At 46.1% G+C, this 23010-nt stretch overlaps 1 protein-coding gene and 1 long non-coding RNA gene across 3 annotated transcripts in view; one reads left to right on the top strand and one right to left on the bottom strand.

The window, feature by feature from the left end:
- The window catches only part of LOC123376061, a 189139-nt gene that overhangs the window by 89155 nt on the left and 76974 nt on the right, over positions 1–23010 (top strand). The window lies entirely within an intron of this gene.
- Positions 12649–23010, bottom strand: part of LOC123376055 (calcium-activated chloride channel regulator 1-like) — a 37474-nt gene continuing 27112 nt past the window's right edge. Inside the window, exons 13-14 of the mRNA XM_045027709.1 lie at positions 18920–19156; positions 12649–14747 (exon numbers count right to left, since the gene is read on the bottom strand). Coding sequence (XP_044883644.1) covers positions 14206–14747; positions 18920–19156 — 779 coding nt within the window. The 3' untranslated portion in view covers positions 12649–14205. The remainder of the gene's footprint in view (positions 14748–18919; positions 19157–23010) is intronic.

The following is a 23010-nucleotide window of genomic DNA, read 5'->3' as shown; positions in this document are numbered from 1 at the left end:
AGAAGTGGGGGCATGACCTGAAGAGCAGGACACTAGGAGACTTAAGGCTTTTTCAACAGCTAAGACTGTTAGATTCAGTTTAATTTCAATGGAAACCGATTTAAAAAACAAAACTTTCTGCAGCGTTTGTAACCCCAACATCGTACTAGTGCAGGGGTTCTCACATTCTTAATAGTGTGGACCACAGCTCCTGCCATTTGTGCCTCCTCTCCACGTCCATGATCACATAACATCCCTGTGGCAACTACAATTGCTTACATGAAAAAGCCATATTGAGAAAGTATTTATGTATTAGTATTTTTAAGGGTAGTTTAGCAGCTGGAGATGAGAGGAAGAGCCAGCGCCTTGTGACCAGCTAGACGTTCACAATCTGCCATCCAGCACTCTGCAGAATAGAAGTTGACCATGGACCAGGGTTTGAGAATTGCTGTGCATGAAAATCTGAAGGTAAATTTGGTAAAAAATGGACTAATTTATTTTCACTATATTTGCTAAAGTGAAAGGTGATTTCCTGAGAGAAATACAAAAACTGAACAAGCAGAATGAGCAGAAATAAAAAATAAAACAGACATTTAAAATTCTTTGTGTTTTAATGATCAAAGTTATTAGTCATGCAGGTCAAGCCATTTGTTTCTGTAGATATATAAAAATGCACGGGGCTATATTTTCCCCTCTGTCAAAATGAAGAGATGGGGCTCTAACCTGGGGGTAACAAGGTGAGAGGTGATAAAAGATGTAGGGCCAGCTCCATTACATACTCCCCCTTCCCATACTCCATTCTATGAGCTTTGTGCAGTTAAGGCTCCATGAAAATTTGGGGACAGGAGAGGACAGAGATAGGCAGCAGCTGATCCCTACAACGTGCTTCCATCCAGAAACCATGTGTGATGGGATCCCCAGGGTGTGGCCTGGGACTGTGGGACCGCTGTGCCCCCTTATCTCTCCAGCCTGGGCTGTCTCTCACAATGCTTTGCTAGAGACAAGCAGCAAACCCCTTCAGGCGCTGTTATCACTCAGCACAACCGCACGTGGAGCCCCACACCTGGCTAGATGCATGAATGCTCCCCGAGCCACTCATAAATCACACAGAGAGAAAGGCACCAGCTGAATCCCCACAGCTCCCAGCCTTGTACCTCAGGAACACACCATCTTGCACTGCTCAAGACAAGCAGTGCAAGTTTATTAATTGGCTCACCACTTCATCAATGGAAAGTGGATATACACCAGCCTTTGTTAACCTGAGCAGATTTACCAAACACTTCAGGCGAACTCACTGCTAAAGATAAACAGTAAAACAAGTTTATTGACTACAAAAGATAGATTTTAAGTGATTATAAGTGATAGGCAAAATGTTAGAGTGGTTACCAAAAATCAAATAAAGTATAAGCACCACTCTAAACTCTCAACCCTATTAGACTGGGCAATATAGAAATTAAGCACTTTTTTTCAGCCCACTGAATATTGCTGTTCATAGTACACAGGTTTCACCCTTGAAACTTGGGCCAGTCTCCTCTGTTGGAGTCTTCAGTCTTCTGAATGTCCTCATTGATCGCAGCATAGGTGGTGGGAGGAGAAAAGGCCAAGCATGGGGTCACTGTGTTCTGTTTTATACCCTTAGTCCATGTGCTTAGAGAACACAAGTCCAGGCATGTCTGGGGTGGTATTGTTAAGTCCCCAGGGAAGGATGAGAAATTCCCTTGGTGTGGCCTCATTCAGGTGAGTCATTGAATTGTAACTCCTTTGCTGGACAATGGCTGTTGATGGTTGTTTGACACCCTCCCGGATGTTGGTTACTTTCCTTGTTGTTGTCTCTGGGGAGCTAATATCTGCCTGATTCCCCAGCTTACAGCATGTTTTACTCACAACCATAAAACATAATCTCATAACTTCATATGCACTAATGATATACATATTTAGCTAGAACAATAACTTTCAGCAGATCATAACCTTTCCCCTGATACATTACATGGCATGCTTTAAATGCCAGATCACAACTATATATAAATGAGGACTATGGGGGTTATAGGGCGCTCCCTTGAAGTATAGAATGTTACACCATGGATATCTGAATAGGAATTAATGTTACTTCTCACAGCATAAATTTCTACTGGCCCCCACTGTAGTTGCAAGTGTTCCAGCTACTGTTCTCCAAAAGGAGTTCTACTGGTAGAGGGAAGAGGAACATGAGAGCTGTGTGGCGGGATTGTTACCCACACACAATTGTCTTTTACTTGCACACTCTAGGGGCATCCACCTTTACCCCATTCCTAGGGCTCATGGCATAACCTTATGCTCTAAGGCAACCAGCTTTACCCTTGTGTGGGCTCAAAGCATAACCCTATTAATTTAGGCACCCACCCTTACCCTTCCCTGGGCTCAGGGCATAACCTTACACTCTGCGCATTTGTGGAGTCTTTTACCAGTGAAAAACTCGTACATAGTAATATCCTACTTAACCTCTATTTTAACAATCACCAAAACCGAATGCACAAGCTAAGCATACAATGCTCACCACTCCCAATAAGGCAGATGGACTTTTCTTGATGGCCAGTCAGGATCAGGTCATCTGGGGGACTTCTGCTTCTGCTCTGCACAGTGCGATTGGCAGGGCGTTGAGGTCTGGCAGCTCTGATCTTGGGGCTGTGTCCTGGAGTTAGTTCCCAAGAACTTCCTTTTGGACTCCAGTTTATATGGTGAAACTTGAGTCCTGCTTAGCTATACCTTAACCAATCATTTTACTAAATTTTACCAAACAATTTTCTAACCAATCCTAACATATTGTAAAACTATTATTTAACCAAACATACCCCACCACCTTCATTGATTTACACCTAGCAAAATTAGTTATGCAACAGACAGAAACAATCAAAGAACCAGACAGAGACCACACAGATAAACAACAGAGAAGTGGGGACCATAAAGGCAAAACAATAGAAGTACAGATTTTACAGTCACAATTGTTGATTAGTGATTTCTTGTCAGACAGAATGCTATCAGACAGAGTTTTCTTTAAACAGCTTAAGATTTATATCTTTATCCGGTGATGGTGGGTACTGTAAGGTCAGGATCGCCTTCTTAACAGCCTGATATTACATTGTTTTAATGTAATTTACATGGAATGTGAGGATGTGACATTCTGCTTTCCTAATATGGCTGCAGACAAAGGCCTCAGACCTTACAATATGGCTGCAGGAAAAGGCCTTATACTTACAGGATTGAGAGATGTACTGTAGCAGCAATCTTGACTTTGCAGGTGTCAAAGTTAGACTCAGGACTCACAGTTTGTCAGACCACTCTGTTTTATTAGCACAGCGCTCTGCTAATAACACCCAGATAATGTGAGCACCATGCAAGACACAAACTATCTTATTTATACAGATAAAAGGGTGAGAACTTAACAAGATAACAAAGGAAGCAGAATCAGATAAGTTTACCTGGGCTAGGCATGCATATCTTATTTCCTTATTAACTATTACCCATCTTCTGTTAATGTTTCGCCATTAGCACCATTGTTTATGCCTAATGTTTCTTTTCCTGGCACCTGTATTTCAACATTTCTTATTTCTGCTTAAAGGTACATACAACATTTCTTTAATCCATTCTTATTTTTACAATATAATTCATTCTACTTTCACACAGGCATGGACTGGATGAACATGCATTGTTGTTATTATAACTTCTGTCCTTCCACTCTCCATCTTCCTTTTTTGTCCTTCTATGACAGTCACTTGCTGGCATGTCAAATTTAGGCTGTAAGCACTCTGGGGCAGGACTATACCTGTGTGTCTGGGGCACCTAACACTGTGCAGGGCACTTGAAAATAATAGTGATGATGATGATGGCAATGATCTAATAGGTCTTTTCCATCTCACATTTCTATTATATTATAATACAGCATGCAGATGAAAACTGATCCATGAAACAGTAAAGAGAAGAGATCAGTTGATACACGCAAAATCAAACTCCATCTTAACTTAATATATTAGTATAGGCCTTGATTCTGCAATGATCTCCATGTAAGTGGACCTCTGCACATGTATGAAGCCCTGTTGAAATCAGTGGTGCTCTGAATGAGCCTGGGTTCCACCTGCATAGAGCTCATTGCAGGATTAGGCTCATATGCAATACAAAGATTCAGACAAGAATAAATGACATAAGATTATCATGCATATTAGTATAAAGTAAAATGATTCCCAGCATAACTGGACAGTATTAGGGGAAACCTTCTGAGACTTTTACAAAATTAAAGTAATGACATTTGTTTAAAGTTTGTCTGAAAAACACAAAGGACTAGATTAAAAATCTGACACTTCTAGAAACAGATTTACTTGCTGTGACCATGGTTGCTAGAGGGGCCACACTGAGAAAGCTCAATGAGGGCAAACTGCAAAGAATGAGGTGGACAATCCCCAAAACTGGTGGTTTATTCTAATACTAAGGCCTGGTCTACACTAGGACTTTAATTCGAATTTAGCAGCGTTAATTCGAACTAACCGCTCAACCGTCCACACCAGGAAGCCATTTAATTCGAACTAGAGGGCTCTTTAGTTCGAATTTGGTACTCCACCCCGACAGGTGGAGTAACGCTAAATTCGACATGGCTAGCTCGAATTAGGCTAGGTGTGGATGCAAATCGAACTTAGTAGCTCCGGGAGCTATCCCACAGTGCACCACTCTGTTGATGCTCTGGACAGCAGTCCGAGCTTCGATGCTCTGAGCAGCCACACAGGAAACGACCCGGGAAAATTTGAATTCCTTTTCCTTTCTGGACAGTTAGAATCTCATTTCGTGGTTGGACATCGGGGCGAGCTCAGCAGCACCGGCAGCAATGCAGAGCTCTCCAGCAGAGGAGTTCATGTAATCTCTGAATAGAAAGAGGGACCCGGCATAGACTGACCGGGAACTCTTGGATCTGATCGGTGTATGGGGCGAGGAGTCTGTGCTTTTGGAGCTGCACTCCAACAAACGGAATGCAAAGACCTACGAGAAGGTCTCCAAAGCCATGATCCAGACAGAGGATACAGCCGTCATGCAACGCATCGCCGCGTGAAAACCAAGGACCCCAGACAAGGCTACCAAAAAATCAAAGCGGCAAACGGACGCTACGGAGCCTGCCACCACTGCCCCACCAGTGACCATGGACTCTGATGATGGGACAGTGTCGACGGACAGTTCCTCGACGATGTTCACGGACGGGGAAGATGAGGAAGTGTTTGTGGAGGACGAGGCAGGCGAGAGCGCTTACAACGCTGGTTTCCCCGACAGCCAGGATCTATTCATCACCGTCACGGAGATCCCCTACCAACCCTCCCCGGCCATGAACCCGGATCCTGAATCAGGGGAAGGAGCAGTCAGTAAGTGCTTTAACCATGTTAACTTTTATTCTTAATATAACAGGAATCTGAAGTGTGTGAGAAGGAGGTCTCTCTATATATGGTGATAGAACAGAAATCCTCCTGGGAGATCTCCACGAAGCTCTCCTTCCGTTAATCGATAAACATCAGCAGGAGGTTCCTGGGGAGAGCTGCCTTATTGGGTGCACAGCCGCACCGCACTTTGGGTAAAACCCTGGGTGTGAAAGCAAGGGCGATTGAGGCAGTAGCCTGTGGGCTCCTTTTGTGTGTTGCACCGGGCATCGCTCTGACGAACCCGAATTTCCTTCTTGTGCGATTGGTGTGTGAAGTCCTCCTGTATGGGTAACCAGACGTCTAAGTTGGGACAGTTCCCTAAATGAACACCGGCTCATTTTATGTATTTAGGATGGGTCCAGACTCCTGTAAGAAGGGTCCAGACTCCTGTACATTTCTGGAAAAATGGTCTAGGCTAACTCAGGGGGATCCCAAAACTCAGTGGCCACTGTTAAAATCTTGGAACAAAAACCGAGTGGACGTCTTAAAGGACAAACTCGGCCAACCTAAAACTAAATTGGCTAAAGAAGAGGTTAATTGTTTCATTCAGTGGTGGGAAGAGGCAAATCGTAGCTGTACAAAATCAAAACTCGCCGTTCTCAAATATTCAAATAATAAGTTAAAAGCTTTATTAAAAGCCTCCTCTCCCACCACCAGACCGAGTGCTCTCCTGTACCCCGTTCTCAAAAAACCTCAACCCAGGATCCATCCAACCCCCTTAATACTCCCATCTCATTGTAAAAAGGACAAAAAGCCCCTTGTTCTGTTCCCCTTTGTTGTCTGCCTCAAAAACTGATTCTTTAGAGTTCCACTACCAATTCAGCAAAGAGGGTGGGCTCCTCAACTAGCCCCCACCCTTCCTGGTCCCTTTCCTTAAACATTTCTTTCAAAATTGTGAAGTGACCACAATATCACTCACAAAGGGTTCATTGGAAAAAAAGCAGGATCGGGCCCAGAAAAGCAGGCAAGCAACAGATAAAGAAACTGAAAAACAGGTTGGAAGCCCTGAGGGCATAGTGTAAGGAGTAAGAAAAGCAGTAAGTGCAGGCATGAACCCCTGGAACAATACTTAAAATGGTGAAATCTGAGGGGATAAAGGTGTTATTTTGGGAGATAAACAAGTGATTTAAGGAAAGAGAGTGAAAAGTTAACTCTACAGAGGCTGGAGAGAATTAAGCAGTTAAACTTTGTGAAAATGTTAAAAAGGACCATGTTCAAGAGAGAGAATTCTTGGTTTCTTTGCAGCCATTCTGAAGGGAAAATGGGCCCTTTTCCAAAAGAATGCTTGTAAATAATCCAAATATATATACAGCTATGTAAAAACAAAGCAGTATAAAGGAATGTTAAGGAAAAGAAAATGTGTATTTATCTATTTGTCTGTGAAAATATGTAAAGTTCTAAGAATCTAAACCAGCACATCTGGTTTGTAAAACTCCTGTTTTGTAGGTGTAAGATAAATTGGTTTTGTTTTTGTTTTTAATGCCACTAAAAATTCATTTGACTCTTTAATTCAAAGTTTCAAAACTGATAAACCTTTTTGCAAGACACAGGTAATTAGTATTGTTTGGCTTTGGGATTTAGTATTTAACCCTTAAGGGGTAACTTGATTCTTTATAAAATTTAAAATGTTTTTAAATAAAGACCAAGTCATGGCTGCAATAGGGCAGTCAAAATCAGGAGAATAGGGAGAGATTCTGGAGTCTTTTTGTTTGTTTGGTTGGGTTTTTTGTAACAATAGTAGATAAGAGCTGTAGTGAAAGAATAAAAAAAAATATTAACAGTGCCCCTCTGAAGCAACAGCAGCGATGAGGTGCACAAAACAAAAAAGAAGCAATGTTAAAAACACTGAGCCTTAAAATGGCTCTGTGTAATCAGACTGTCACTTTAATAAGGGTACATGAAAACTCTGTAAGAACAAAAGAAACAGTTACACCTTATGTAAAAATTGATATGCCTAATGTTTTTTTTTAAAGTTATAGTATAAAAATGTGCATTTTCTCAAGGACATGTGCAGTGTATATTGTATAAAGGGGTAAAAGAAATGCAAATGAAACGTGCTGCTAAATTAAAAACCTATTAGGGCTCCAAAAAGAGCAGCAGTAGGCTGTGTTTTCTTTTTCAGATCTCTGTGTGTTAAGACAGAGTCTCTGAGCTCTGCTGATGTCTTTGAATCCAAAAGCCAAGCCTGTGTTGATGCAAATTACCTAACTGATAAAGAAAGGTGAAAACTGCCAGCACAAAAGAAGCTGCAAATAAAGAACATACCTGGTCAGCAAACAAATTGCCTAAATAAAAGACATGGTATAACAAGATATCTTTAATAGATTTGACGCTAATATTACTGTTAATATTAAACATTGAAATAAATTTAATGTTAGTAACTACCCCTGTAACAACGTATAGTGTGTATGCTTTTTGGAAAAATCCTTTAAGGTTATATGGTAATGATGCTTCTCAGCTATTACCTGTGAATAAACTTAAAGCTTAACACAGCAGGAAAAACATTACAAACTTGGTCTGCTATATAAGAAGAAAAACTTGAGGTACCCCACCTCATGAATTTAATAACTAAACAGTGGAATAATTTCCCCATAACCCTTGAAGAGTAGAACCCATTAAAACCTGGCCTGCCTATAAAACAAAACACACAGGAAAATATGGGAGTAATTCCTCTGTTTTGCCTGCAATAAGCAAGGGTATTTGTAAAAGAACGGAATTTTTAACCAATAATCAATGCCACCCCAAAAGGGGTAGAAAAATGTTATTTTTGTCTTTCAGAAAATCAGAAAAAGCTAATACCAGCTACAGAACAACCTATTACAAAAACAAATGAAAGTTAAAAAAACATACTGCAATAGCTATGGAATCTACTGAAATGCAAATATTTAGAACATAAGATGTTTTGGGTAATATCAGAAAATATTAAGGTTTTGATACATCTGTTAAAGCAAAGAAAAAGATAATTGTTTAATACCTATCAATATAACTGGATGCAGTATGTCTCCAGTACAGTAAGACAAAATTTGTTAAGTGAAGAAATTGTTGTTAAAATTGCACACCAACAGGCTCTGGAAGCAAGGATATGGAAAGTTAGCCCACTCCACAGATTGCACCTGGGATCCTTCTGGCTACCCCAGACCTCAAGCCAGTAGGCTGGGGAGGAAGGGAAACTATTGGACACTAGAGGTTGTACCAAGTGGACTCCTCAAAAGTGGATATGCTTATCCATGCCTGTTGCTCCAAAGCCCTGTAGTAAAGACATCTCACTAGGATCCTGTATGTGAGAAAATTAATAATTAGACCAAAGTATTGTATAATGGGAAATGTGTGTGTTAATTCTTGGAAAAAAGTGTTTTAAAGGGATAAAAGTGTTAGCAACCCACCAGTAGACAAATGTACATGTAATGTAAGTACTGTGTTTACCAATAATCACATTTACTATTTGCCACAACCAAAAAGTCTCAGCTTTCTGTAAGCACTGATTTAGCTGAGTTCTCTATCAATCTTGGCATTGAATGGCAAACAGTTACCAATCATCTGTTTAAAAAGGTAAAAAGGTAACATAGTTCCTAAAAACAAAAACAAACAAACAAAACAATGTGGGAAACAGAACCATTCATATTATACACGGAAATGGGGACATGTTAAGAATTGCCACTGCAGAAAGACATAACAGCTTACCATTGGTATAACATATTTTCTGAATAGTCTCTCACAACTACTGGCATACTAATGATACTATCCCTAACTGTTTGGTTTTAAATTGTATGTGTTTAATTGAAATATTTGGAATGTGCTGTTGGATAAAACAAATATATGCAAAGCTAGAGCCACAGGCCCAAATCACCTTCCAGTATTTTCTATTATGTGGACTAAATAAGAAGTGTCACTGGCGATTAATAATCTTAGTGTCAAAAGGGGGATATGTAGGAGCTGGACTTTATAATGTACTATGAGAATTAATGTATAACTTGATTTCATCCTGCTAGCCACCCTTTTTGAATAGCAGAAAGAAATGACCCTCTGGGACTATAGGATTCTGTTTTCCCATATGCATTAGAAGTTGGGCCCTCTCTTAACTCTTTGTTTTAAGATTTAGTTAGTAAGAGACAGGATTCTCTATTGTGTCTATGTTAAGTAAATTAGAGAAACATTGAAGGCCTGGGTCTCAATGTAAATTGTCTTGGTTATTGATTGTAAAATTTAGCAAGGTTTAATTTGCAGTGCCTTTTTGCTTGATATAAAATACTACTGTTTGTATTCTTAATCTGTTTGTGTGAATGAGGAATGAATGCATCAGGAAAAGATAAGGTGTGAAGGCCATTGTTATAGCCAGAGTCAAGGAAAGAAGCAAAAAGACTTAAAGAGCATCAAAGAATCATCAGGCACTGCTTACTACCCAGACGGCTGTTAAATTGTCTGGCATCCGCAGCATGGATACATGCTTTGCCGTGTAAGAATGCACCACCCCCAGCGAACCAATCATCACCTCAGGACCACGCAGAGTCAATTTTGACTCCAGAAGACGACGTAGAGGAATAGCCTGCAATACCTTACAATCTACGTTCTCGTAAGGGTTGCCAGAAGCAGACGGCTACCTAAAGCAAGGCCCAAGAAAAAGCAGTAGTGAGCCTAGCGCCTGCTGCCTGGTGGACATAAAACTGTGACTGCAGTTCCCTCAGTTGAGGTTGTCAGAACCAGAAGGGCCCTGCCTCCAACATGCGCCTCTGGTGGTGCCTGTTCCTTGGCTGTTGGTGTCTGAAGGTCTGGGGAGTCTACAATGACAATTCTTTTATCCAGCAGCAAGTGTGGATAGCTCAGACCCTTAATATTTCTAAATGCTGGGTCTGCAGCCACATCCCAGCCCACTCTCAAACTGACGTTCCTGTCCTGTCTATCCCACTCAATTCCTCAGACCTCACTGGAGGACCTCGTCCGTTTAACACAATATGGAACAGCAGAGTGGTCTGACAAACTGAGTCCTGAGTCTAACTTTGACACAATGAAGTCCCAGTTGTAGTTGGGTTCTGTAAGTCAGAGGTGGGCAAACTATGGCCTGTGGGCCCCCCCTGCCTGGTCCCTGAGCTGCTGGCCTGCGAGGCTAGCCCCCAGCCCCTCCCCTGCTGTTCCCCCTCCCCTGCAGCCTCATCTGCGCCACTGGTGCAATGCTCTGGGCGGCTGGGCTGCAAACTCTTGCCAGGCAGTGCAGCTGCAGAGCCGTGGCCTGACCCAGTGCTCTGTGCTGTGTGGTGGCGTGGCTGGCTCCAGCCGGGCGGCACAGTTGAATGTCCTGGTGTTCTGGGTGGCGCAGCTGTAGTGCCGCCAGTCACTGGTGGGGGCAGGGTTCCGGGAGGGCAGTCAGAAAGGAGGGGTGGTGGTGGTGGTGGATGGGATGGTCGGGGAGCAGTTGGGGCAGGGGTTTCAGGGGCGGTCAGGGAGAAGGGGTGGTTGGATGGGGCGGGGTCCCGGGAGGCAGTCAGGAAGGAGGGGGAGTTGGATGTGGTGGTAGGGGGACAGGGATGTGGATGGGGCAGGGCAGGGGTCTTGGGGTGCGTTGGGATAGGGAAGGGGGGGTTGGATGGGGTAGGAGTCCCGGGGAGGCCGTCGGGGGTGAGAAGCAGGGGGGGTCAGATAGGGGTCAGGCCACACCTGGCTGTATAGGGAGGCACAACCTCCTCTAAGTGGCCCTCCATACAATTTCGGAAACCCGATGTGGCCCTCAGGCCAAAAAGTTTGCCCACCCCTGCTCTAGGTACTTGTGTAATATGAAGAAGAAGAAGAGCCAATCACAACTGATGGATGAAAACTCAGATCTATCATTTTTAACTGTCCCACTAAATAAGTATTTATATGAGAGATCAGTGCATCCTTGAAGGAGCAGTTTTGGTCTGTTGGGTAAATGTGAGATTTTGGAAACATAATTGAAAATTTTGTGTGTGTGTGTGTGTGTATTCTGACACTCCACTAGATGTCAGTGTAACCAAAGCATTAAGCTGACAGACAACAACTCTATTAAATGGAGAACCAGGACAGGGATGTCTGTGGAACCATAGGTTTCAGAGTAGCAGCCGTGTTAGTCTGTATCCGCAAAAAAAAAAACAGGAGTACTTGTGGCACCTTAAAGACTAACAAATTTATTTTAGCATGAGCTTTCGTGAGCTAAAGCTCACTTCTTCGGATGCATAGAATGGAACACACAGACAGGACATATTTATACATATTTATACATACAGAGAACATGAAAAGGTGGAAGTATGCATAGAATGGAACACACAGACAGGAGATATTTATACATATTTATACATATTTATACATACAGAGAACATGAAAAGGTGGAAGTATGCATACCAACAGGCAGAGCCTGTTGGTATGCATACTTCCACCTTTTCATGTTCTCTGTATGTATAAATATCTCCTGTCTGTGTGTTCCATTCTATGCATCCGAAGAAGTGAGCTTTAGCTCACGAAAGCTCATGTGGAACCATAGTTATGCTCTATCTTGCTCCATGGACACAATACATGTGGGGACTGCTACATTTTTATGCTACTCGAGGAAATATTTCCAGGAACAATCTCACAATAGATTACTCTGACTCTGTGATGTACTTCCTGCCCATACAACTTCTGTGGAGTAGAAATGTAAATACTTCTGAGAATGAGGAGCTGGTAGTACCCTCCAGTTTAGAGGTAGGATGAGCAGGCAAAATGAAGGGCTACTGAGGAGGTGGAATGCAGGTAAAACTCAGGGCACTTGAAGGGGTTAATACCTGTCAATGTTGTTTGTGGTTGTAATTTTTCTCTTTATTCCTCCCCAAAAGGGGTCTTTCCAGCTTTTCTACAGAATGTGCTGACTATTCTTCCAGACATCGAGGAGTGGTCCTGGCTCCCTCCAGAGATTATCAGGGCTGTTCTCAAATCAGCCAGAGAGATTGTTGCAAAGTGCTACAAGGTGCTTTCTCCCTAGGTTGAGGGCATTGTCTCTTTACAGTGCTCCTAGCTTTTGCCATGTCAGGAATGAAGGACCAGCCCCAAACACAGATCTCCGGATGGTAATCAAACTGTCATCACTAAGTCAAATGCTCCTAGACTCCCAGCTCAATTTTTCTAACAGGAAACAGCTCAGGTATATAGGATTGGGCAGATCATCAGGTGAGAAATCCTCTATTCTTAGAATATTTCTCACCAAGACTAGAGATTAATTAAAAAATAAGAAGTAAAACGCAATTCCCAATTCCCATGGTCTGTTTTGTTTTATTGTTGTTATGCATAACACATGTGCATAAAGCACCCAAGCCTTCTGTTTATTACACAGATATTCTACTAATCACTCTCTTCTGTCCCATTCACCTATTCCCAAGAGAAGTGAAGAAAGCCACCAACATGCACCAGCCAAAACAAAAACGGAGACTTATATTGGGAAGAGCAATTAAGAGTTCAATTCAATTTCTTACTTTCACTTCATGCCATAAAAAAACCATCTCAGAAACATAGGAATTACATTACCCAATCAGATCCATGGTCCACATGAACCCAGATACCCATCTCCAAAAGGGCTTGTCTTCACTAGTGATTTTCACTTAATATGTTTGTAAAAGCTAACATGGACATTCCCCAATGTTTGGTCCAGGCGTAGTCCAAATGTGGTAACTACCTTGAGCTAACTGTCAGTTAATTACAGTTGTAAAAAATCTGAGTGTAGGCGTATCCATGCTGGCCAATATTTCTAAGTATATGTCAGTGGAAGCAGCAAGAAATCCCATAGTGGACAATTATGGAATAATTTGCACATGAAAAAGTTCCTCCCTAGCCCCTGCTAGTGATTAGCTGATGACCTGAAGCATGAGGGTTTATATACCTTATAAAATAATTTGATTCCATCTAATGTAACGATGGATGTTTTCATTATCCAAAGAATGGGCGATCCTTTCCCATTTCTGGAGCGTCACATCACAGATCATGAAGTTGCAAGTTGGGCTTGCAGGAGATGGGGAAAACCAATGAAAAGTCACTTGCTAAATAGATTTTCCTCCTGGATGCTACATGCCTTCGCTTTGGTCACGTGCACATTTCTGCTACCTAGGAATTTAGTGTTTTCTCTTCTACTATTTTGCTTTTGTTCTGTCATTTAGAGTTGGAATGTTGCATGTGTGTTTGATGATTGTCAGGTAAAAAGTGTTTTCCATATGCTCATTTGTGGATAACATATGGCCCTGATCCTGTGAATATTTAAACATCTGCATTAGTCATAGGATGAGAGTTGTTATGCATGTACCTAAGCAGTTGCAAGCTCAAGAACAACAGATGTATACATTTATGTTTCCTACTCATTGAATATCACTGAAACGAATGTATGAAAACCAAAGATTACAGATCTATTTTTTTTCTTAAATCTCCCCTCCCTGACTGCTAAGCAACTGGAAAACAAAATTAGAAAGATTTTTTTCTATTTAAAAAATAAAACCAAAACCACAGAATACTTAATACTGCAGAACTCTTGCAAGATTAGAATGAAAGTATACAATTAGATTGTTATTTATATGCTACACATTATACTGATGTGTCTTAGTTTACTCAGTACATACTTTTAAATTCACTGTTCAGTCTACATACATGAACTGTAACATACTATACACTCATTGAAAGCAGATCAAAATACATATAAATCCACCTCTATTTTAAAGTCAATGCACTTAATTTTCAAATCCATTACAAATTTGTCTTTCCTTATGTAATTTGAAAATCACAAATAGAACAAATTAGGATAAATACCTACTGAGCTTTCATCTTACAATTAGTTTTATGACATTCTGAGCTCAAAGCTTCCCTTTCTATTTTTCTTATATAAAATATAGATAGCTGTATTAATAGCTGTAAGTATAACTATTACAGCTATTACAGACCCAATTACTATTATTGAAACATTGACACCATCATTGATAACATGATTAGGAAGCATATCAAGCAAGAATTCCTGTTTAGGAACACTGTTAGTGATTACTTCAGTAGGAAGTGTAACAGGCACGGATCCCTGTGTAGGAACACTGTTAGTGATAAATTCAGTAGGAAGCGTATCAGGCAAGGATTCCTTTAGAGGGACAAACAGAGCTGCCTGTACTATATTAGACACCTCTGAGGTTAGGGAGGCATTATCAACGGCACATATTGCAAAGTAGATTATGGTGCCATTTTCTATTGTGACATTTTCTGGTTTAAACTGAAATGATTCTTTGGTGCTAGCAGGTTTAGGTACCAGACTGGAGGTATTTACTGAAGTAGCATCCTCAAAGGTGTTTCTTAGGACCAGAAAACTTTCACTCATTTTTATTATGTATCTGTCAGCTGGAAAAGAGGAATACAAGTAAGAGTGTGTTAGTATGCCTATTATACTATCTGTAAATGCAAGCATAGTACATGATTTGTAGAACAGTTTTGTATCTTTATAAAAACTCCAATGTTACTCCATTACCATCCCTACCATTTTGCCCACCCTCATTATTGGTGGGCCTACTTAATTGACTAACAACTGTTCTCTGTAGAGCGCTGGATAAGATTCCTGTTAGCACTTATCAGTTCCACATTTATTTGGATCAATAGTCTGCTGTTAACTGATGTGGGGCATTCCCTCCCTTCATGAGCACTAACCACATTATATTACCAGCACTCTTAGCTCCTGCTGGGCAGATGAGTCTTCCACATGGCAGTGCAGATAACTGCCATTAAACTGCCCCCCTCTATGCTTCCCTCCCCCACACTTCACACAAGTCTCTATAGTACTAAAATAGAAACATAACTTTTGGATGAGAAATGGTCTTGGATGAGAGAGGATTTCTTTCACTTGTCTCTGGTGAGTATCCAGGTCAAGTATAAGATCAATCAGTAAAGGGAGAGATCCCTGCATCCTGGTCAGCATCCCCTCTCTTAATGTGAGCAGGTTCTAAAGCAGGGGTTGGCAACCTGTGGCACGCGTGCCAAAGACGGCACGCGAGCCGAATTTTAATGGCACGCGGCTGCCTGCTGGGACTCCGTCTGCCATTAAAAATCTTGCCGGCGCGGCAAACCGCAGGATCTGCACTCTGGGGCTGCAGCACCGGGCCGAGTGCACCAAGCCGCTGGCCCCTTCCCTGCCTTCTCCCATCCCCTGGAGCCCTGCTGCCGTGCACGCAGAGCTCTGGGGGCCAGAGCTGCGCGCTCCCGCGGGGCAATGTTTGGCTCTGCGGGGAGGGAAAGACGCTCCACGCTCACCCGGAGCCCTGCCGCCGTACGCACAACGTTCTGGGGGCCAGGGCTATGCGCTCCCGCGGGGCAATGTTTGGTTCCGGGGGGAGGGAAAGACGCTCCCCGCTGACCTGGAGTCCTGCCACCACGTGTGCAGCACTCTGAGGGGCAGGGCTGTGGGCTCCCATGGGTAGTGTATCTGGCTCTGCTTGGAGCCTCGAGCTAAGGGGCCCGGGGCTGTGGAGGGGTGGATAAGGTGTGGGGGCAGTCAGGGGACAGGGACCAGGGTGGGTTGGATGTGGGGGTGGAATCCCGGGGGTGGTGGTTAGGGGTGGGTGGTTTCTGGAGAGGGGAAGTCAGGAGGTTGGAGGTGGGGGTGGATAAGGCATGGGAGTTCCGGGGTCTGTTAGGGGGCAGGGGGTAGATAGGGGTCAGGGCAGTCAGGGAATATGGATCAAGGAGGGTCCTGGGGGGCAGTTAGGGTGGGGAGGTCTCTGGAGGGGGTGGTCAGGGGGCAAGGACCTGGGGGGGTTGGATGAGTCGGAAGTTCGGGGTGGGGGGGCTGTCAGGACGCAGGGGTGTGGAGAAGGGTTGCGGCAGGCAGGGAGCACAAGGAGGGTTGTATGGGTCGGGAGTTCTGGGGGTCCTGTCAGGGAATGGGGAGCAGTTGGATGGGGCATGGGAGTCCTGGGAGTCTGTCTGCGGGTGGGGGTGTGGATAAGGGTTGGGGCAGTCAGGGGACAGGTAGGGGGTAGGGTCCTAGGGGGGCAGTCAGAGGACAAGGAACAGGGAGGCTTAGATAGGGGATGGGGTCCTGGGGGGCAATTAGGGGCAGGGGTCCCAGGAGGGAGTAGTCAGGGGACAAGGAACGAGTGGGTTGGGGGTTCTGAGCAGGACAGTCACCCAGCCCTCTGCCCTGAGCCCCGCACTCCCCGCCCAGGCCCCTGCCCTGGGCCCTGTACCTCCTTCATACACATCCAGACCTCTGCTTGACTTCTTCACCCCCCCTCAACGACCCCAGCCCTGACTCTGGCACCCCCACACATACACAGCCCCCTCTCTGCCCTGACACCTGCACCCCCTCACATGCCCCCAGCCCTCTGCCCTGACTCTTGCACCGCCCCCCACATCCCCACCCTCACCCTGAGCATCAAACGGGAGCTCCTTCACCCCCCCCTCCCACATTCCTACCAGCACCCCTCGCTGCCCAGGTAAGTGCCCCACACCCAAACCTTCTGCCCCAACCCTGAGTCCCCTCCCTCATTCTAGCTCCTGGCCAGACCCTTCACTCCCAGCCCTGTGCTCAGTGCACTCCCACCCTTATCTCAGGGCAGAGAGAGGATGAGAATGGGCCAGAACCAGAGAGAAGGTAGGTACCCACTTTATGTGGGCAGGGCTGGGACCCCAGACTGGCAGTGAGCTGAGTGGATCTGGCAGTCAGGATCCCAGCTGGCAGGAGCTGGCAGATGGAACCCATGAGCGGCAGTGGGCTGAGCCACTCAGTCCACTGCTGGTCTGGAGTCCTGGCTGCTGGAACCTTCCCAGCTGGGGTCCCGGCCGCAGGCCCTGCTCAGCCCGCTGCCGGCCTAGGTGAACAGAACCCCAGACCAGCAGTGGGCTGAGCGGGCCAGCGGCGTAAGATCAACATTTTAATTTAATTTTAAATGAAGCTTCTTAAACATTTTGAAAACCTTGTTTATTTTACAATACAGCACTAGTTTAGTTATATAACATATAGACTTATAGAGACCTTCTAAAAAACATTAAAATGTATTACTGGCACACAAAACCTTAAATTAGAGTGAATAAATGAAGACTCGGCACACCACTTCTGAAAGGTTGCCGACCCCTGTTCTAAAGCATAGGCTGAGAGACAGCAAAATGCCTGCTCCATTTGCTAGCATAGTTAGTGTGTCAGGCATCTTGCTGCAAATGTGCCTGGCTTCCCACTGTCCACGGTTATCATTTCAAGGCTGTATGGTTCTGTTCTGCTCGTGGGTTTTCTAGTTCTTTGCTTGATTTGAGTTCTACTTCCTGCTCCTCATCTTCTTTTCTATCCCTTCAGAAATGGGGGAAAGGGGTAGCATAAGAGTGATCAGAAGATCTTCCTAACTGAAGTTATTCTTCCATTGCTGGCTACTCTAGCTGTAAGGCTGTTTTGAGCTGGACAAGTAGCACAAAGTAGCCACACAGAAGAACCTAGGCCAGTGTTTTGGGGATTTAATGGAGTTGTTGCTTTGTTCTCTGGTGAGCTGGCTGGCAAGAGCTGTAGGCGTATGTAAAGATTTTAATCTGAAGCTGCTCTCCGTGTGACTGCAGACTGTCTTTCTTAACCTCTCTGGCTCCTGCTGATGTGTGCACCGTAACATAGTCTGGTTACAACATACTTAAAATATATATTATAAACAAGACCTAACTGTGTCTCCATAAATGGACTAAAGACTTGGACTGTCCATGTTGTAACTGGGTCCCCTGACTTATTTAAAGTTGCAGTGAAGACAGGGGCTAAGCCTTGGAAGAGTCACTGGTGAATGTTTGTGATGTAATTGGTTTGCCTTTGTAAACTACCATAAGGCCAGTTGGTATGGAAGCTTTGCATTTTCTGTCTTACCAGGTTTGGGAGAACAGGCACTGACTTTTGTGTTTCTCCACTACCGCTCCGACCCGAGACCCCACCCTCAATACGCCTCTTCTCCTGAGGCCCCACCCTTGCCCCATCTATTGCCACCCCGACTCTGCCATCTCCCCCACATGCCCACTTCTTCCCATCCTCTTCCCCTTCCTCTTCCCACTGTCCCCTGCCCCATCCCCTTCTCTTCCCACCACCCCCTCCCCCTAGCCCTGGCCACCAAACAGCTGATCGGTTGCTAGCCTTGGGGCCCTGCCAAACAGCTGATTTGCAGCCAGCCCCAGGACCCCTCCAAAGTGACTAGTGGGTGCTGAGCTCCCCCTATTTTTCCATGGGTGTTTGAGCCCTGGAGCACTGACGGAGTTGGTGCCTACGTTTGGGAGTGTTCCATGTTTCTTTAAACATTTTTTTAAGCATTAAGTGGGACTAACGTGAATATCCTATTGAACAGGGAATTCATTGGTTACACTGAGTCCTGATTTACACTAGGAAATTTTACAGAAAAAATCTAGAGTAGGTCAAGCCACAGTGATGGTCATATATTTTGCAGATGGGACAGACAGAGCTTTTTTCCTCACCTCTCCTTGGCTGGCTCATCGTATGTAATTTCAGATAACTGACAATACTGCATCACTTCCAGCTGACTAAAACAAAACTTCCAACTTACCTTGTCCCTCATCTAAGTCATTCCCGGGAGCTGTCCAAGACAAGTGAATTTTGTCTTCTTCAAACTGAGCCTCAAGGTCAGTAATTTTACAGGGTGGGAACACATCAGTAATTCCTCCTGATGGAACATTCTTCACTACAAAAGAACCTCCTGTTGCAACTCTGTTGAAACTTCCCAGCTTTGGTTGAATTTCCTCATCACTAGGTTCAGGTCTCGGTGCATTCATTTTGATTTCACCTGCCCCCAAAAAGAAAAAAAATTGCTCATGCTATTTGAACATTACAAAACTCCAAATCATAACACACTTTCTTTTTATCTAGCATTCCCTCTCTCTTTAGTCTACTTTTTTTCTCTGGCTTATTCAAGTTTAGTGCAAAAATTAGCAAGGCTAAAAACCAAAGTGAACTTCAGGATCCTGCATCCTTGCACAAAACTAAGGCAGACCCCAAAAGCAAACCAGATTTCAAGTGCAGTTGAAAGTAGCAACAGTGCCTATTACCCATTAGGGTATTTAAGGTATTAAGCAGGTGTCAGTGGGAAGTGGTTGTGATAAGGTAGCTTCCACCCATCTCTTCCTAGGTACTGCAGGCAGCATAAGAATTACAACCTTGTAGGAATTTCCTTACTTTTCTGGGTTTAAGTTGGACACATTTTTATGTAGACTTTTTTTATTCAGTATAATCTAATTTTCTTGGAATACAGAAAATTGTTTCTGTGTGTACGTGCACGCGTGTGCAAGGAGGATATGGAATGCAAAAGCTAACAATCTAAAATTAAGGTTGAGAAATCAGGCACTCAAAAGTCAAGAAATTGCAAACCCTAAGTTTTCTACCACCATATTATATATCAGGGGTCGGCAACCTTTCACAAGTGGTGTGACGAGTCTTCATTTATTCACTTTAATTTAAGGTTTTGTGTGGCAGTAATACATTTTAATATTTTTAGAAGGTCTCTATAAGTCTATATATTATATAACTAAACTAGTGCTGTATTGTAAAATAAACAAGGTTTTCAAAATGTTTAAGAAGCTTCATTTAAAATTAAATTAAAATGTTGATCTTACGCCGCCGCCCACTGCTGGTCTGGGGTTCTTTTCACCTAGGCCGGCAGCGGGCTGAGCGGGGCCTGTGGCCGGGACCCCAGCTGGCAAGGGTCCGTCAGCCAGAACCCCAGACCGGCAGTAGGGGTCTGCTGCTCAGGGGTTCCATCCACCGGCTCCTGCCAGCTGGGATCCTGATTGCCAGATCCACTCAGCTCACTGCCAGTCTGGGGCCTTGCCCACATACAGTGGGTACCTATCTTCTCCCTGGTTCTGGCCCATTCTTTTCCTCTCTCTGCCCTGAGATAAGGGTGGGAGTGCACTGAGCACAGGGCTGGGGGTGAAGGGTCTGGCCAGGATCCAGAATGAGGGAGAGGGCTCAGGGTTGGGGCAGAAGGTTTGGGTGTGGGGCACTTACCTGGGCAGCTCCCATATGATGCGAGGAGTGCCAGTGGGAATGTGTGTGTGTGTGTGTGTGTGCAGGAGCTCCCGTTTGATGCTCAGGGTGAGGGTGGGGATGTGGGGGGTGCATGAGATATGTGGGGGGGGGCTGGGGATGTGGGGGGCAGTGCAAGAGTCAGGGCAGAGGGCTGGGGGCATGTGAGGGGGTGCAGGTGTCAGGGCAGAGAGGGGGCTGTGTATGTGTGGGGGTGCCAGAGTCAGGGCTGGGGTCGTGTGTGTGTGTGTGTGTGTGTGTGTGTGTGTGTGAAGAAGTCAAACAGAGGTCTGGGTGTGTCTGAGGGGGATACAGGGCCCAGGGCAGGGGTCTGGGGTGTGTGTGGGGGGTGTGGGGCTCAGGGCAGAGGGCTGGGTGACTGTCCCGCTCAGAACCCCGAACCCACTCACTCCTTGTCCCATGACTACTCCCTCCTGGGACCCCTGCCCCTAACTGCCCCCCAGACTCCTATCCCTTATCTAAGCCTCCCTGTTCCTTGTCCTCTGACTGCCCCCCTAGGACCCTACCCCCTACCTGTCCCCTGACTGCCCCAACCCTTATCCACACCCCCACCCCCAGACAGACTCCCGGGACTCCCATGCCCCATCCAACCGCTCTCCGTTCCCTGACAGGACCCACAGAACTCCCGACCCATCCAACCCTCCCTGTGCTCCCTGCCTGCCACAACCCCTCTTCACACCCCTGCCCCCTGACAGCCCCCCACCCCGAACTTCCTACTCATCCAACCCCCCCCAGGTCCTTGCCCCCGATCACCCCTCCAAAGACCCCCCACCCTAACAGCCCCCCCAGAACCTTCCTTGCTTCCTGTCCCCTGACTGTCCTGACCCCTATCCACCCCTGCCCCCTAACAGACCCCGGAACTCCCATGCCTCATCCACCCCGCCCCGCTCCCTGACTTCCCCCCTCCAGAGACCCTCCCGCCCCAACCCTCCCAGGATTCCACCCCCTGATCCAACCCATCCTGCTCCCTGCCCCTGACTACCCCCACCCCTCCACAGACCCAGACCCCTTAGCTTGAGGCTCCAAGCAGAGCCAGATACACTACCCCAGGGGAGCGCACAGCCCTGCCCCTCAGAGTGCTGCACGCGCGGTGGCAGGGCTCCGGGTGAGTGGGGAGCGTCTTTCCCTCCCCCCCGGAACCAAACATTGCCCCGCGGGAGCACGTAGCCCTGGCCCCCAGAGCGCTGAGCGCACAGCGACAGGGCTCTGGGTGAGCGAGGAGCGTCTTTCCCTATCCGCAGAGCCAAACACTGCTCCGTGGGAGCGCGCAGCTCCGGCCCCCATAGCGCTGAGCACACGGCAGAAAGGCTCTAGGGGAGGGGAGAAGGCGGGGAGGGGCCAGTGCCTTGGTGCACCTGGCCCGGTGCTCCAGCCCGGGACTGCGGACCCTGCGGTTTGCCGCACCGGGCAGGATTTTTTATGGCAGACGGAGTCCCAGCAGGCAGCTGCGTGCCATTAAAAATCGGCTTGTGTGCCGTCTTTGCCACACGTGCCATAGGTTGCCGACCCCTGTTATAGATCTATCTTTACTCCTGCGGGAGTTCTGCATGACTGCATGCATGCATAATTAATGAGCCTTGCAGATTTTTAATTTTTTATGGAGAAAAAACTTCGGCTGAAATGTTGCTGAAATGTTTTGACCACCAGAGGGCGCTGTGGCACTAGAACAAAGCAGCCGCTCACAGCCAGCTAAAGAAGAGAGAGCCTGCCTTCTTCACAGCACCTGTCAAGCCAGGTCAGGAGATGGGAGCTATGGGGAGACAACCAGCCTGGGGGTTGTGTGTGTGTGGGCGTCAGACAGGGGTTATAAGGGTTAGTGGGCGAGGACAGACTGGGGCAGGGACTGAATGGGAGCGGAGGCACAGGGCCACAGGAGGGAGGGGGAAGGAGGTGTAGGGCCAGATGGTGATGGGGAGCGGGTGCAGGGCTACATAGGGACAGGGGGTGGCTGGGTGGGGGTACAAAGACACATAGGGACAGGGAGAGGGGGTACAGAGACACATAAGGACAGGGGAGTGGTTGAGTGGGGTCACAGAGACACACAGGGACAGGGGGAGGGGGTGCAGGGCCACATGGGGATGGAGGAGTGGGTGTCTGAGTGGGGGTGGAGGGACAGGTGGACAGAGGCAAATGTGCCTAACTGCATAGGAGAGGCTATGGCAGGGGTCGGCAACCTATGGCACACGTATTTAATGGCAAGCGGCTGCCTGCTGCGACTCCGTGTGCCATTAAAAATCCTGCCCAGCGCGGCAAGCCGCGGGGTCCGCGGTCCCGGGCTGGAGCACCGGGCTGAGTGCACCAAGCCACCGGCCCCTCCCCCGCCTTCTCCCCTCCCCTGGAGCCCTGCTGCCGCGCGCGCAGAGCTCTGGGGGCCGGAGCTGCGCGCTCCCACAGGGCAGTGTTTGGCTCCGCAGGGAGGGAAAGATGCTCCCCTGCCACCGCACGTGCAGCGTTTGGCTCCGCGAGGGGATGTTTACTGGTAAAATAACATTAAGGTGTATATTTAACAAGGAAAACAGGAACAGGAACGATGTAGCCAAGTGAACACTGAGGTACAAATCTTAACTGTTTGAACCTCCTGAGGGTTTTGGGTGT

This window comes from Mauremys mutica, chromosome 8 (genome assembly GCF_020497125.1).
Source record: "Mauremys mutica isolate MM-2020 ecotype Southern chromosome 8, ASM2049712v1, whole genome shotgun sequence".
Lineage (NCBI taxonomy): Eukaryota > Metazoa > Chordata > Testudines > Geoemydidae > Mauremys > Mauremys mutica.
The sequence above is the reverse complement of the archived record's forward strand: the minus strand, read 5'-3'. Positions and strand labels throughout refer to the sequence as shown.